Source organism: Spermophilus citellus, assembly GCF_964194105.1.
Source record: "Spermophilus citellus genome assembly, chromosome: 18".
NCBI classification, from domain to species: Eukaryota; Metazoa; Chordata; class Mammalia; order Rodentia; family Sciuridae; genus Spermophilus; species Spermophilus citellus.
In genome coordinates, this window is record NC_138200.1 from 15,267,160 (window position 1) to 15,282,940 (window position 15,781).

Sequence of the window (15,781 nt, forward strand, 5' to 3'; positions counted from 1 at the left end):
CCAGCGTCCCACCAGAGGCCAAAGGGTCATCTGCTTCCATCAGTTACCTTAGAAAAGCACCTGAGAACTAACTGCACGATGAAGGTCAGAGACTTTTCACTTGAGTATCGAGGGCTCATTCATTCACAGAGTGAGGGTTGAAAATGCGTTCGTCTTGGCATCAGTGGAAATTGGCATCATGCGATGTCAACTAAGATATTTAAAATATTCCCTGCCCTTCTTTAAACGGAGTGTGGGCAGCTGGGTGTGTTGGTGCACATCTGTAATCCCAGCTACTCTGGAGGCTGAGGCAGGAGGATGGCAAGTTTGAGGCCACTTCAGCAATTTAGTGAGACCCTAAGCAACTTAGTGAGACCCTGTCTCAAAAGAAAAAGGCTCTGGGGATGTGGCCCAGTAAGTTAAGTGTCCCTGGGTAAAACCCTAGGTACTAAAAATAGATAAATAGATAGATGAAATAAACAGAGTGTATGCACCCAGTAAACCCACGTGGTTCACTCTCAGGAACAGCACCAGATGCGCGTTCTAGGATCCTGTGGAGCCCACAGTTCCTGACGGCTTGTGGTCAGCCGGTGCCAGTTATAATGCTATGTGCATATGGTCCCCAAGGATATGATGAAGTTCACCTCAAATGAACCTCTTCTGAAATGGGAGGGGAGAGTGCCCAAAGGGAGGGCGGGCAGGGCTTGGCTCTGCTGGCCTCTGTGTGGGCTTCATGGCTTATGCTGATGGGGTCCCGCCCGGGAATCCCTTCTTTTGGGTACATGTCCGTAGCTCCACCGTGTGTGTGTGTGTGTGTGTGTGTGTGTGTGTGTGTGTGTGGTACAGTCATTGCCAGGCATGTGCAAGGGCCAGGGATCCATCCCCAGTAGCCGGGTGGGGGAAGAAGCATCCATCAGCTACAGTGAACCCACCTAATTTGAGTCCTGATTGAAACAACAACAAAAAAAACATTAATAATTGCTATTAAACACGTAGCCTCCACATTTTCAATTATCCCATAAACATAAAATTACTAGTGGTTTATTTATTTGAAAGTAGGACCCAAATAAGGTGACCTCTACTGTCACTTATAGACGGGTGTTTTTCTTTTATTTGTGGAGCTGGGATAGGAGAGCGTGCTGGGCAGACCTCTATCGCCTCAGCCCCGCAGGTCCCTTGAGTCTAGATGCTCATTTTGCTTATGGTAGATATTAGAGTTGTTTTTCAGGTTTTTTTTTCTTTACAACCCATGCTGCTCTGGACGTTCTTGAACGTGTCGCCTGGGACGCGTGTTTGCATTTCTTTAGGGTATACAGGCAGTGTCTGCGTGGGATCGTTCCAAGGTTCCAAAACCTGCAGATGCCCAAGTCCCGGATGTAACACGGCGTGATATTTGCATATCACCTCTCAAGCCCTCCCATTGATTTAAATAATCCCAGCGACCTCGAACCTAATCCAATGTAACGCCATGTAACAGTTCGCTGCTGTGTTGTTTAGGGACTAATAAGAATAAAATCCTGGACACATTCAGCACAGTTTTTTTTTTCTCAATATCTATGAACTGCCATTGATTTAATCCATGGTGTGGAACCTGCAGAAACGAGGCCAACTGTATACACACACACCTAGGAAAGGAAGTGCTAGGATCCAGGGCAGACATTTACTAAGGCATGTCGAGTTGTCTTCCACAGTGATTGGACCAGGTTCCACCTCCATCAGCTGTTCTTTTCCTTTACATTTCTACGAACAACTGGTATTTTCAGATGTCTTAAATTTTCTTCCTAATCTAGTGGATATGATGTTAGTTCATGGGACCCTACTTAGCATATGGATTACATTTTTTATATCCTTATTGGCTATTGGTACTTTATGTCTTTTGTCATTTTTCTGTTGGAGTAATTGTTGTTTATTTATAGCAGCTCTTTATATATTCTGAATACTGACTTTTGCGAAGTAAGTCAGACTATCTGACTTCAAATCCTTATTCTGTGTCTCTGAGAACATGGGAAAATCACCACACTTTTCTGTGCCTCCGTTTCCTCTTGTAAGATGGGGGATCACTGTAAACCCCGCCTCTCAAAGCTCAGACGATGATTAAATGAGACGCCAGGAGTGAAGGGCTTGGAATACTACTTGGGGCACCGCAGCTCAGGGACCACGGTATTTAGAGTAAGCACTTGGAACAGCGGTTACTGTATTTATTCCCTCTACACACTTAATAGTATATGTGTAAAAAATGTCTTCTCTTGGTCTGAGGTGGGTTTTAATTATTATTTTTTACTTTATTAATCTGCTTCTTGTGGTCCTGGGGATTGAACCCACGGTGCAGTCCTGGCTGGTGAAGGAGGCACCCGGCACTGTCCTTGAGACGATGGAGAGGGGAGGAAGTGGGGCTGAGGCGCTCACCCTTAAGAGGGGGCGTGGCGGGGGCGTGTCCGGGGCGTGGCCCTGGGCCGGATTGGCAGGTCGGACGCCCTCCCTTTGACTGCGGGGAGCGGCAGCCCCGCTGGAGCCTCGTGCCGGGCTCTGAAGACGACAGACCCCGGGGTTAGCGCTGCACCTCGGTGGCACAGCACTTGCCGAGCAGCGCGAGGCCCTTCCCTCCGCAGCGGGCAAAACACAAACGAAACAGCAGCCATCCCTACCATCGCGTCGGTGCGGTTTCTCTCCCGCTGTCCTGGGAAAGCGCATTTGGGGCCTGGTGGTAGGTGGTGTGTAGAACACTCCCGTGGGTGGGGTGTGACCAGAGCCCTGCAGCACCAGGGGTGCCCTTCAGTGAGGGGCAGAGGGCAGGGGCAGGTGGACCTGGGGGCGGAACAGGCAGTCTTTACAGGACAGGTGACTCCTGGTCATTGCAAGATGTCAGTCAGGTTTTATAGAATACTTGCTCCTAGGGTTAGTGGGACCTAGGGGCAAATGGTGGGGGGAAGCTGGAGGGGTGGCAAGGAAGAGAAGAGACAGCAAGAAGATGGAGATGACCAGGGAAGAGGGCATAACCGTGTGGGAACCGCAGGATGTGCTCAGAACATCTAAGGTTTATTGAGCAGCTGCTATACCTCAAATGCGCCTCTGAACACACCCCAGTTGCTGTTTACAACAACCCTCTGAGATAGTGCCTAGGATCACCACATGGTACAGATGGGGAAACTGAGGCACGGAGAGCTTAGCAACTTGCACGAAGACACAAGTGCGGGGACCACGTGATGCCTCCTGGGGGAGGGGGCTCTTGGCAATTCTGCAGGAAGAAAGCCTGCTTCACCACCCCTTTAGGTGGCCGTGCTCTGAGCTGCCTGTGGGTGGCATGGGGCATTGTGGACCCAGGGGACCCTGGCTCCCAGCACCAGACAGGTAGGTGTGGAGCTGTCCCTCTGTGGTCACCCCGGACCCGGCTGTCCACCTTTCCAAGGGCTTGGGGGACGTGAGCCCAAGGAGAGCTGGGCCTGCTGTGATAGAGCCACGTGGGGATCACAGGGACAGAGGACAGGGTGGAGAGGCCCAGAGAGTGACGCAGACACAAGACAGACAGGGACAAGGAGAAGCTGGTGGGCAGGAGGGGATCCACGGTGGCACATGCCCAGGACCCCAGGACCCCAGCAACTGGGAGGCGGGGAGTGGCGGAGGCGGAGGATCATGATTTTGAAGCCAGACTCCACCGCCTCCGAGAACCTGTCTCAAAATGAATTTTAAAATAAATAATAAAGTAAAATATGAAAAATAAAGAAATTTTAAAAGGACTGGGGATGTGGCTCAGTGGCAAAGTGCCCAGGGTTCAATTCCCAGAACAGGGAGAGAGAGGTGGGGACAGGGGTGTCCAGAGATGGAGACAGAGGGAGACAGAGAGAGAGAGAGAGAGAGAGAGAGAGAAGTTCCAAGAGCCAAGAGATCTGGGGGAGACACAGAAGCAGGTGGAGAAGAGAGGGAAGATAAGGGAGCCACAGGCAGACAGGAGACAGCGAGATGTGGACACAGAGGTCACCTCACCTCCCTCCCCATCCCTGCCTCCACAGCCCCACAGGTCACACAGGCTGAAACACACCCCCACACTGACCTCCTTCTGGCACTCCCACATTGGCAGCCAGTCCTCCCTCAGCTCTGCCCACCATTCCTCCTGCTGCTGGCCAAGCCCATTAAGCTGCTATCCTGGCCACAACTGAAGGCCCCACGCCCCAGGGAGGAAACCACTGAAGAGGCGTCCTGCTCTCGGGCACCCAAACCATCAATTAATGTTAACAAGGGAAGGCTCCTAAAGACCCCCAGCGGGGCGCCGAGGGGGGCCGAGGCCCCGCCTCTGTGACTCAGGAGGTTAAAGGGCCTGGGCCAGTCTGAGAGATCAGAGTGTCCAGATGGAGTGTGGCAGCAGCAGGAAGGTCACCATCCAGCTGGTGGACGAGGAAGCAGGGCCCGGAGCCAGGGGCCCCCAGCCCTTTCGAGGCCAGGTCTACGAGGCAATCCGAGCGGCCTGCCTGGATTCAGGGGTCCTGTTCCGCGACCCTTGCTTCCCTGCTGGCCCTGATGCCCTTGGCTATGACATCCTGGGACCTGACTCCGAGAAGGCCAAAGGGGTGGAGTGGAAGAGGCCCCATGTAAAGTGGGGCTGGGGCCGGACCCTGGGTCTGAGGGAGGAGGCTGGGGGCCTGGATCCTTGGGTCTGAGGAAGGAGGCTGGGGTCTGAGGGAGGAGGTTGGGATCTGAGGGAGGAGGCTGAGGGCCTGGACCCCTGGGTCTGAGGGAGGAGGCTGGGGTCTCAGGGAGGAGGACTGAGCCCTGGACCCCTGGGTCTCAGAGCAGATCCAGCCATCCGGGACTCAGGGAGACCCAGGGAGGCTGAGCCCGGCTCGGGGACCTGCTGGGTGGTCCTGGTCAAAGACCCCCTTACCCTGGAGCAGGAGGGGACGCAGCACCCGAGCTCCCCGCTCTCCCTCCCTCTGGGGCTGAGGTCTGGCCTCCCCCCCCCCCAGGAGTTCTGCGCCGAGCCTCAGTTCATCTGTGAAGATATGAGCCGCACGGATGTGTGTCAGGGGAGCCTGGGTGAGACCCCCCTGTCCAGGCCCTGTCCTTGCCTCCCGTCCCGCTCCTCTCTCCTCTCGGCCTGTCCCCTCCTTCCTCCTCACCCAGCCTCCCCCCAGGTAACTGCTGGCTCCTGGCGGCCGCCGCGGCCCTCACTCTACACCCCCGACTCCTGTGCCGCGTGGTCCCCCCTGGACAGGGTTTCCAAGATGGCTACGCAGGTGTCTTCCACTTCCAGGTAGAAGCCAGGTCCTCTGTGCAGGCCTCCGCTGCCCCGTGGTGACATGGACTTCACAGTGGACACTGTCCCTGTGGGGCTATGGGCCTGGGGCAGCAGGGGCAGGGGTGGGACCGGGGAGGACTGGCGTTGAGAGCCCGGTTGGAGCCGTGTCCCCTCCCCTGCCAGCTCTGGCAGTTTGGCCGCTGGGTGGACGTGGTGGTGGACGACAGGCTGCCCGTGCGCGAGGGGAAGCTGATGTTCGTGCGCTCGGAGCAGCGGAATGAGTTCTGGGCCCCCCTCCTGGAAAAGGCCTACGCCAAGTGAGGACCCCCAGACCCCCCAAGTTACAGGGATCCCGAGTCCCCAACCTCCGGAGTCCCCCAGGCATGCCACCAAGGATCCCACGCCAGGTCACAACCCCAGAACCCTGCCCTCGCGACGTGCCCTGGGGACGTGTAGGGCAGGCATCCCGGAGCCCATCCTTCACCCAGTAGCTCGTTTTTTTCAAACACGTAGTTTTAGGTGCCGGTGGACACCGTGCCTTTGTTCCATTCATTCATTTTTATGGGGCACTGAGGACGGAACCTAGGGCCCATCTGAGTCAGGCGAGCTCCACACTGAGCCCTGGCCCGGCCCCCAGCCCCGGCCCCTCACATAAGTCCTAAGGACCCTGACATCTCCTGAAAGACCCCAGGTTCTCCAGATCCTGTAGTGTTCCCCCTTGGGGACCTGTGATCTCAGGCCACCTCCCCTGTCTAGGGACTCATCTAGAGAACCTCCAAAACAGTGCATGTAACCCTGGGACCCTCAGAATTTGACTCGCCCACCCCGAGGCTCTGGATGCCTGACAAGCCCAGGCAGATCACCCCAAAGCAGACGTCTCCCCCCAAACTCAACGCTTTGGACACAGCGCAGTCCTCAGGGCTCTCTGTCCAGGCTCCAAGGGTTTCTAGCAAGTGTCACGGGTCCCCACCTCCAGCATCTGAGAGTTTCAGGGATAGCCCCTGAGGGTCCCCACCCGGGACAGAGGCCCCAGATGGGAGATTCTCAGCCCCCGCGCCCACAGGCTCCACGGCTCCTATGAGGTGATGCGAGGCGGCCACATGAACGAGGCCTTCGTGGACTTCACGGGCGGCGTGGGCGAGGTGCTCTACCTGAGGCAGGACACTCCAGGCCTCTTCTCTGCCCTTCGCCACGCCCTGGTCAAGGAGTCCCTTGTGGGCGCCACTGCCCTGGTGAGAGCTGTTCCCCCACACAGACCCCTGTCAGGACCAGAGCAGAGTCGGGGGTGCGGCGGGAGGGGAGCTTCCTGTCCTTCTCCTCTCAGCTTCTGCTGCTGGCTTATTCTCTCCCACACATCAAACTGGAGAAGGTTAGATGGAAAGGTTATTTGCTCTTCCAACTAAAAGCTTCAGGAACAGCTGGATCTAGGTGCTCAGAGGACGTTGCAAACGTGTTTTTCTAACCTGGAACGGAGTTAGTCTCACACTCAGGTAGGCTTTTTAGTCATTGGGGTACAAAGGGTATCCCATGCCACCCAAAAGGTCAAAAAATAATAATAAAGAAGGCTGGGGTTGTGGCTCAGTGGTAGAGCAGCCCTGCATTCCATCTTCAGTGGCGAAGAAAAAAAGACTAGTTTTGAGAACTTCAGCAGAAGCCCCAAGGATTGGGCTTAGCCTGGGTCATCGTGTGTGGAACCGAGACCCCGCCATGCGCTCAGTCATTCCTGGGTTCTCAGAAGCACTCACTCAGCCACGTAGTGAAGCCTCTGCTTGGCGCCTACTCCTCTGTCTCCGTGTCTCCCCTCCTGGTCTCTCTGTTCTGAGTCTCCCCAGCCTCAGGAGCCTCTTTCCCTCTGGCCTTGTCTGGTTCATCTCCCTCCCTCTCCCCCTTCTCCCCTCCCTCTCCTGTACTCCCCAACTCCAACGCCCTCTCTGAGCCCCATGCCATTCAATGCTGGGCTTTGGGTGGCAGGAGGTTGGGAGCATGGGGACAGCAGTTTCCCTCCCCGACCCCAGACTCACTGTCTCTGGTCCCCTTCCCAGAGTGATCGGGGCGAGTACCGTACGGAGGACGGGTTGGTGAGGGGACATGCATATTCAGTCACTGGCACACACAAGGTGAGCAGCCCCCACGGGTAGGCTGGCAGGGGGTGTCCAGGTGCCACCCTACCGATGCTGCTGCTGTCCTTAGATGTCCCTGGGCTTCACCAAAGTGAGGCTGCTGCGACTGCGGAACCCATGGGGCCGTGTGGAGTGGACCGGGGCCTGGAGTGACAGGTGGGAAGGGCCTGGGGTGGGTGGGTGGCTGGGTCCCGCCTGCCCACCCCTCACACCCCCCTCTCCAGCTGCCCACGCTGGGATGCGCTGCCCGCTGAGTGGCGAGAGGCCCTGCTGGTGAAGAAGGAGGATGGCGAGTTCTGGTGAGTTCTCAGGGACCCAACTCTGCCTCTAGGAGGCACTGAATCAGGGGACTCAGGGTGAGGAGGGACATGGGGGGAGACGGCGTCATTCTCAGCGGCAACTTGGGAGTCGGGCTCTGTTTTGCAAAGCCAAGAAGTAGTTGAGGTGATGTTTAGGGAACTGTGTTGAGAGCCGCAGCTGGAAGTTTAGGGGCAGCAAAGTCGTCTTTGAGGAGTTGGAAGGGATTGGATAGTATTTAGTGACATTTGGCATTTCTTGAATTTTGGCAGAATTGAGGATTTGAAGGATACTTGTTGATAATTGGGAGTCTGAGGGTCTCAATGGTTGGGGGTTTTGTAAAGGCAATTTGACCATGTTTGGGGGGACTCTGAATCTTGGCTACTTGTGGAGCATTTCTGAGGACTTGGAGACATTGGGGGACCTGGAGGCACAGTGATTTCTGGAGATCAAGGGGTTCCTGGCAGTATGTAAGGAATTGCAGGGCTTTGTGATTGGGGGAGTCGCTCTGGGGTCTTGAGCTGTTTGGGGTTGGGACTCTGGGGGTGGCCTGGGTGGCTCTGACTGCTGCCGCGTGCAGGATGGAACTGCAGGACTTCCTCCGCCACTTCAACACTGTCCAGATCTGCTCCCTGAGCCCAGAGGTGCTGGGCCCCAACCCGGCTGGGGGTGGCTGGCACATCCACACCTTCCAAGGTCGCTGGGTACGAGGTTTCAACTCTGGAGGGAGCCAGCCTAGTGCCGGTGAGGCCCAAGCGGGGACCCTGAGAGGCAAGCTGGGGTGGGGGCTTGCACCAGGTGGAAACCCCTTTTTTCTCTCCTCTGTTAGAAACCTTCTGGACTAATCCTCAATTCCGGCTGACCCTGCTGGAGCCTGATGAGGAGGAGGACGATGAGGATGAGGAGGGACCCTGGGGAGGCTGGGGGGCAGGCAGGGCAGGGGGCCCAGCGAGGGGGGGCCGCATCCCCAAGTGCACGGTCCTCTTGTCACTCATCCAGCGAAACCGACGGAAGCTGAGGGCCAAGGGCCTCACTTACCTCACCGTGGGCTTCCACGTGTTCCAGGTGAGGCCCTGGCAGAGCTGAGGCATGGAGGGCAGGGGATTCTAGGGGTATTGCAGGGGCACGGAGGGAACTGGGGATGGGTCAGAGGAGAGAGGGAGCTGAGGGAGGGTGTCTGGGAAAGACTGAAGGGACAGGGTGGGGACAGGGTGGGGACAGACTGGGGACCAGGAGGGGGACCAAGAGGGCCGACATGGGACTAAAGGGCACAGATAAGGGAAGGGAAGGTTGGGAAGGAGTCAGAGGGAACCTGGATCAGGGACGGGGTCAGAGGTTCAATAAAGGCCCAGGACCAAAGACATGGGAAGGGTCTGGAGGGGAGGTGGGGGCTCTGAGCAGTGGCACCCCCTGCTGCTGCTGAGTCCATCGGCCACACTCTTCCTTCTTACAGATCCCAGAGGAGGTGGGTCTCAGATGTGGCCCAGCGCCCATCCCTCGACCAGCCCTGGGGCTTGGTCGACCAGCGCTGGAGGGGAAAAGTCGGGGTCTGGGGGCCGGGCGGGCTCGGCCAGGTGGTCTGGGGTGCAGTGGGTGGGAGGTCTTGGGGAGGGAGCTCGGGCGGGTCGTGGTCATGCCCCGCTGCCCGCAGCTGCTCGGCCTCTGGGACTCCCCGCGCAGCCGCGCACTCTTACCGAAACTGCTGCGCGCGGACCGCTCGGTCTTCTGCGCCCGTCGCGACGTGAGCCGCCGCTGTCGCCTGCGCCCCGGCCACTACCTGGTGGTGCCCAGCGCCTCCCAGGAGGGAGACGAAGCCGACTTTACGCTGCGCATCTTCTCAGAGCGAAGCCACACAGCGGTGTGAGCCGGGGAGCCCCGCCCGGGACCACGCCCCTCCCGCTCGGGACCACGCCCAGCCCCAGCCCCGCCCCACGATCCCAGGCCGGTACCCACCCCCGGCCCGGTCCCTGACCCTCAGCCTGGCGGGGATGTGCCTTGGGTCCCAAGACCCCACCCTACCCCGCTGGGACCCCGCACGCCCCGCATCCCAGTCTTGGGGAACAGCCCCCCTCCACATTGCCTGTCCATAATCTGCAGGGAGATCGATGACGTGATCAGCGCCGACCTGGAGGCCCTCATGGTGAGGGGCTGCTGTGGGAGGGGGCGACGAGGGAGGGATGGGCTTTGGGCTAGGACTAAGCGCCCCCTGTCCCGTTCCGCAGGTCCCCTACAAGCCCCTGGAGCTGGAGTTGGCACAGCTGTTTCTGGAGCTGGCTGGGGAGGTGAGGGGGCCCTGGGCTGCGGGGCAGTCCCTCCCGATTTCCTGCTCTCCAGCCCCCTCGTCCTAGGCGGCTCATTTTGATTTCCCTCGGGCTCCCCCTGTGCGCTCTCTCATGAACTTCTTTTCTGGAGAAGTCCAAGCCTCTTCCCACCTTGAGCCTTCCTTCAGCAATACCCTCTAATTTTCCTTCCTTTGCACCTCCTGCCAGGCTCACGCCTCAACTTTCCAAAGTGCCCTTCTATGGAAGCTGCCCCTGTCACCCAAAGGTGAACCCTGAGAAAGGACAGGCCTGGGGTTCTCCCAGTCTCTGTCACACCCCCAGCCCAGCCTAGCTCAGGGCCTGGCCCAGAGCAAAGGGCCTCACAAGCGACTCTTTCCCTGACCAGGAGGAAGAACTCAATGCCTATCAGCTCCAGACCTTGCTAAGCATTGCCCTGGAACCTGGTGAGTTCGGGTGGAGGACTGCTGGCCAGGGGTCATACAACTCAGAGCTGGACCCCAGAGCTCCCCATGTGTGCTCATCCATGATGCTGCTGGGGGTCAGGCCGCAGGAACCTTGGTTCAACCTGGCAGCCTCTCCCTGCACGTGCTCCATGGTGGATCCTGTGGCAAGCCCGTGCCAAGGCCACTTGGCTCCCCCTCCTCTGAGGCACGTGTGAGCAGACTGGCGCTCCCTGCGGGGTTCAGACCCCAGCTCTGCTAGTTAGAGCAATCGCAGGCTCTCGTATCTGAGTCTGTATAAAACGCCTGCTGTGGGGAGCTAGGTCCCACAGAGTGCTCATGATGGCTGGCATGCAGGGATTGACATTTTTCTTCTTGTAGCCAGGACCAACACCAGGCCCAACACCAGGACCCCTAGAGAGATCGGCGTCAGGACCTGTGAGCAGCTGCTGCGGTGTTTTGGGGTACATGGGGCAGTGCATGAGGGGATGTTGGGGGTCTCTCTTTTTTTCTGGAGACATTGATCTTAACCAGACTCCCCCATCCACAGCATGGGCCAAGTTTGGCCCTGCACCACTTCCAGCAGCTCTGGAGCCACCTGCTGGTGTGGCAGGTAAGTTGGGGGGGCCCTGCAGGGCAGCCTCTCCCTGCACAGACACCCTGTGGGCCATCAAGGGCCCAGAGAACGGGGGATGGGGTGGGGATGGGCGGGGACTGGACCACTCTATGTCTACTTGGAGTGACCTGGCTGGGATGTCCCTAGCTGGTCCATCATCCCTCTGAGGTTGCTCTAGGGGCACTGAATGTCTCAGGGATGGAGAGTAGTCTCTGGTCCTGGGTTGAAATCTCAGCTTCCAGCTGAGCCCCTTTCTGGCGGTGACCCCAGCCAAGTCCCCTCCCTTCCTAGGGCCTTTACTTGGCCACTAAGACCCCTGTGAGGAGGCAGGGATCAAAGATCTCTGCACAGATGACAGTGATAAGTCACCATTTACTGAGCCCTCCCTGCGCCTTTGTGGGTGGAAGCGCAACTTGTCCTCACAGGCCCTTGAGTTGCTTTTGTTCCCATGTCACAGATGGGGAAATGGAGGCACAGAGTGGTTAAGCTGCAGCCCAGGCTGTGTGGCCTCGGAGGCCTCGTTTAGCCTCTTCAGCATGCTCGACCACTGCTTGAGGGCCTGGGCGGGGGGTGGGGGACGACTGACCTCCACTCCCCACCCAGGCCACGTTTGACAAGTTTGACGAGGACTCATCAGGGACCATGAACTCCTACGAGCTGAGGCTGGCGCTGAATGCTGCAGGTGTGGACAGGGTCCCTGGGGTGGTCATGGGGACAGGGCCTGGCCCTCCTCCTTCTACACCAGTCTCAGCTCTGGGTGCCACTCAGCTGTGACCAGTCCTTTGTTGCCATTTCCTGGCAGGGACTGGGCAACCCTGGAAAAGGCCAGATGGGAAGGCAGGGAGGGAGCCTCAGTGTAGTGGGGGGAGGGTGGGGTGGCCTGGGAGGTGGTGAGGTGGGTAGGGGTGCTCCAGGAAGGGAAGACTGGCAGCTGGTGCCTGAGAGGCCCTGGCTTTCCGGGCAGGGTGAAGGAATGTTCTGGATTCTGGAGAGCTGGGGTTGGAGTCCGCTGCCAACTCCCTCTCCTTGAGTCCCTATCTGTGACCTGGCCGAGCGCAGGGTGGCTGCAGGAGCCTGTGGAAGTTGGAAAAGCGAGGGAGGGGGCTCCTGTGTAGGGCCGAGGAGGGGCTGGTCAGCACTGGGAACCCGCGGCTCCTGAGCCACACCTCTGCCCTTCTGGCACCACAAAGCAGGCTGGGTGACTGTGACCCAGTGGGAGTGACAGAGTGAGACCCAGAGTGGGGAGCCAAGTGTTCAGGGATGTGTAGGACAAGATGAGCCAAAGTTGCGAACCAGGGTGCTGAGTCTGAGACAGGAACAGAGAGAGAATGACCCAGAACAGGGGGAAGGTCTGACCGTTTGTTAGTTGTCACCAAGTACCTGGTACCTGCCAGAAGTACCTGTTACCTGCCATGAGTTATTCAAGGCAGAAGAAAAGTGACCTTGAGAGTTTCTCTAGTAGGAATTCACACAAAGGGCAACCGCAGGGCCCTGGCTCTTTCTCCGTCTGCCCTGGGCACAGCACCCACCACCCCAACACCTGAGAGAAGATGCCATGTCAGAGACCTACAGCAGGTCACTTGGCCAGGAAGGTTTCCTGGCCAGGTTTTCCTGACCTGGAGACTCAGCTCCGCCTAGCACTACAGAAATACACTTGATAGATGCCTGGGGAGGGCTCTTTTTTTTTTTTCTTTTTTCTTTTTGGTAGCAGGGATTGAATCCAGGGCTGCTTAACCACTGAGCCACATCCCCAACCCTATCTATCTATCTATCTATCTATCTATCTATCTATCTATCTATTTATTTAGAGATAGGATCTCACAAGTTGCTTAGGGAATCACTAAATTGCTGAGGTTGACTTTGAACTTGCAATCCTCCTGCCTCAGCCTCCTGAGATGGGACTACAGATGTGTCAGGTGCCCACTAATAACTACCTGTTAAATGGATGAGTGTGCAGTTAGGTGCAGTGGAAGTTGGTGAAATTGTCCTGGTAACTGTGTACCTGGACATGTGGGGACGGAGGAGGAGAGGGTCATCAGGCAACCCTGAGTGTCTGAGAGGTGGAGGATCATGTGGCGTTTTTTTGAAAGGCTCTGTTAAGATTCTATAGCAAAGGTGACTTTGAAACTACTTCTGATGTAGAGCATGGAGAAACGACTGGCGTCAGACTGATGAAAATGTTTGCATGCAGTTATTCTCCAGTGCTCAGTGGCAGAGAGAAAGTATTACAGCCCTTAAAAGGAACAAAAAGCCAGTAATAAAAAAGCACAGACATATAATACCAGCAACTCCGGAGGAGGCTGAGGCAGGAGGATTACAAGTTAGAGGCCATCTCAGCAATTTAGTGAGACCCCCCCTTTAAAAAATATTTATTTATTTGTTTTTAGTTGTAGTTGGACGCCATACCTTTACTTTATTTATTTTTATGTGGTGTTCAGGATCAAACCCAAGGCCTCGCACATGCTAGGCGAATACTCCACGGCTGAGCCACAACCCAGCCCTAGTGAGACCCTTTCTCAAAATATAAAATAAAAAGAGATGGGGATGTGGCTCAGGGTTAAGTGCCCCTGAATTCAATCCTCAGTACCAAACAAACAAAAAAGGAACAATAATAGGTGCCTGCCACAGTAAACATGATAAGCCATTCCATTCTCACACTAGTGTGTGGGTCCAGACTGTCACATTACCCCTTCGACAGATGGGGACAGGCTCAGAAGTGTAAGGTGCGGCCTGTGACCCCCCAGCTGGGACTTGAACCCAGGCCACATGCAGAACGAGGAGGAGCGGAGCCCTGTGGTGTCAGCATCTCCCTGGGACTTGGGTGGGCTCACGGGGCACCTCCCTCTAGGCTTCCATCTGAACAACCAGCTGACCCAGGCCCTCACCAGCCGCTACCGGGACAGCCGTTTGCGTGTGGACTTTGAGCGCTTCGTGTCCTGTGCTGCCCAGCTCACCTGCATCTTCCGTGAGTGCCACCCCATGCCCCTTGCTTGGGGCACAAGGAGAATGCCTCCCGTGGCTGGGGGACTGGGATGGGGGCACTCACCCTGCCCTTCTCTGTACAGGTCACTGCAGCCAGCACCTGGATGGGGGCGAGGGGGTCGTTTGTCTGACCCGCAGACAGGTGGGCCTGGGCTCAGGTACAGGGTGGCTCTGGTGCCCGCCCAGGACCCTGCCTCCAGCCTGCCTCTTCTTTCTCTTGCCCAGTGGATGGAAGTGGCCACCTTCTCCTAGGATGTTAGGTCAGGAGCACCGGCTGCTGGAGGCAGGGAGAGCAGGGAGAGCCCCCTGCTCCGAGCCCTCCGCCCCCCTGCCTGGAGACACCCGCCCTCACTGGGTGGCACCTGAGCATGGCTGAGGCCTGGCCACCAGCGGCTGGCCAAGCGCCCCTCTGTGCACCTCGGTCTCCTTGCCTGCACACAGAGCCGGGTCTGCAGGGCCCCTCCTGGGCAGCCTGTGTGGACTGGGCCTGGCTCTGTGCTGGGAACGGAGGGGCCCGTGACACCCTCTTATCTAACTCCCGGATGGGGACCATGGGCTCCTGTGCTTTCCTGAGAACAGAGACAGCAGAGGGAAGGAGGACACGGGAGGAATCCTTAAAAATATTACATGTTTTATTATCCTGTCCCCAAAAGGGTGGTTTATCCAGAAACCAAGAAAAAAAAAATCAATCAGAATAAACTCAAAAGGGGGTGGGGGGACCATCAACTACCAGGCAGCCAGTCCAGCAGCCCACCTCCACCTCAGGAGGCCCCCGGAGACCCCTGCCCAACCCAAACGAGGAGAAAAATCAGTGAGGGACCGGGGAGGGCAGCAAATCAGCTATGTCTTCATTACGAGAGCGAGAGGCGGCAAAGATATGTTGCTAGGTGAATATATATTTATATAATAAATCCGTAAGTTAATAAAGTAAATAGTAATTCTCTGAAAGTTTTTAATTTTTTAGGTTTTTTTTAAATTTTATTTTTAATTTTTTTTGTTTTTTTGGTGGATTTTTAAATTTTTATTGTTCTGTTTTTGTGGGTTTTTTTGTTTTGTTTTGGTCCTTAGAAAATCTGAGACCAGACCAAACAAGGCCAAGGCCGGCTGGGCTGGTGCTGGGGTGAGGGCCGGCTGCCAGACCAGGCCCCTGGGATCACAGATGGCGGGGGCGGGGAGCAGGGGGGCTGTGGTCCACTGGGCAGCTGTGGTGCCCCCTGCTGGACCCTTTGCAGGGCAGGGCAGTTCCTGGACAAGGCACATGGGGCTTTGGCCTGGATGTGGGAGGCCTTGGAAGGACCTCAGGGGCAAAGGAAGGGACCTGGATGTGGAGGGGTGTCCCCAGAGCACAGAGGGGACCTGTGTTGCTGTGGGGATCCATTGTCCCCTCCACATAGGTTAAAAAAAACCCAACACATCATATATATTTACCTGACCAGAGGTGCTGACCCCAAAAGTCTCCCTTCCCCCACCTGATGGGGGAACCTGCTGGCCAACCAACGAGAGAGGACAGAGCCCGCCCAGCCCCTCCCTGCCCACCCCACCCAAGGACCGGCAGAGAGTGCTTTGCATAGATACAGAGTCAGGGGAGGGGGGGGCTCCCGGCCCCTCCGGGAGGCCGCGAAGCGGGCGTCAGGGTTCCCAGGCAGGGCCTCACAGGTCACTCTCCCCGTAGAGGGCCGTGGAGAAGGACTTGTAGTCGAGGGCCCCTGGCACGGCGTCAGGGCCCTGGTAGGGCGCCATCCGGGCGATGCAGTACTCGGCCTGGTCGGGGGGCAGCTCCCTCCGCAGCTCCTCGGCCGTGATGAAGTTCTGGGGGTGGCAGGAAGGACTCTGAG

General features: G+C 57.2%; 2 protein-coding genes across 6 annotated transcripts in view; one reads left to right on the plus strand and one right to left on the minus strand.

The window, feature by feature from the left end:
* The first annotated feature begins 2,633 nt into the window (after positions 1–2,633).
* CAPN12 (calpain 12) lies at positions 2,634–15,244 on the plus strand. Its single transcript, XM_081273761.1, has 21 exons — positions 2,634–4,562; positions 4,938–5,007; positions 5,106–5,224; positions 5,393–5,526; positions 6,273–6,441; positions 7,252–7,326; positions 7,400–7,485; positions 7,554–7,628; positions 8,207–8,370; positions 8,456–8,691; positions 9,080–9,091; positions 9,278–9,486; positions 9,724–9,766; positions 9,849–9,908; positions 10,294–10,351; positions 10,730–10,812; positions 10,899–10,961; positions 11,568–11,646; positions 13,813–13,929; positions 14,030–14,088; positions 14,172–15,244. Exons 1-21 carry the CDS (start codon positions 4,323–4,325, stop codon positions 14,196–14,198), a joined length of 2,178 nt encoding a protein of 725 aa, XP_081129887.1. The 5' UTR covers positions 2,634–4,322; the 3' UTR covers positions 14,199–15,244.
* ACTN4 (actinin alpha 4) overlaps positions 14,912–15,781 on the minus strand; it is a 69,966-nt gene continuing 69,096 nt past the window's right edge. For all 5 annotated transcript variants that reach the window (XM_081273760.1, XM_081273759.1, XM_081273757.1 and 2 more), the window contains one exon: positions 14,912–15,755. In XM_081273760.1, coding sequence (XP_081129886.1) covers positions 15,597–15,755 — 159 coding nt within the window. In that variant the 3' untranslated portion in view covers positions 14,912–15,596. The remainder of the gene's footprint in view (positions 15,756–15,781) is intronic.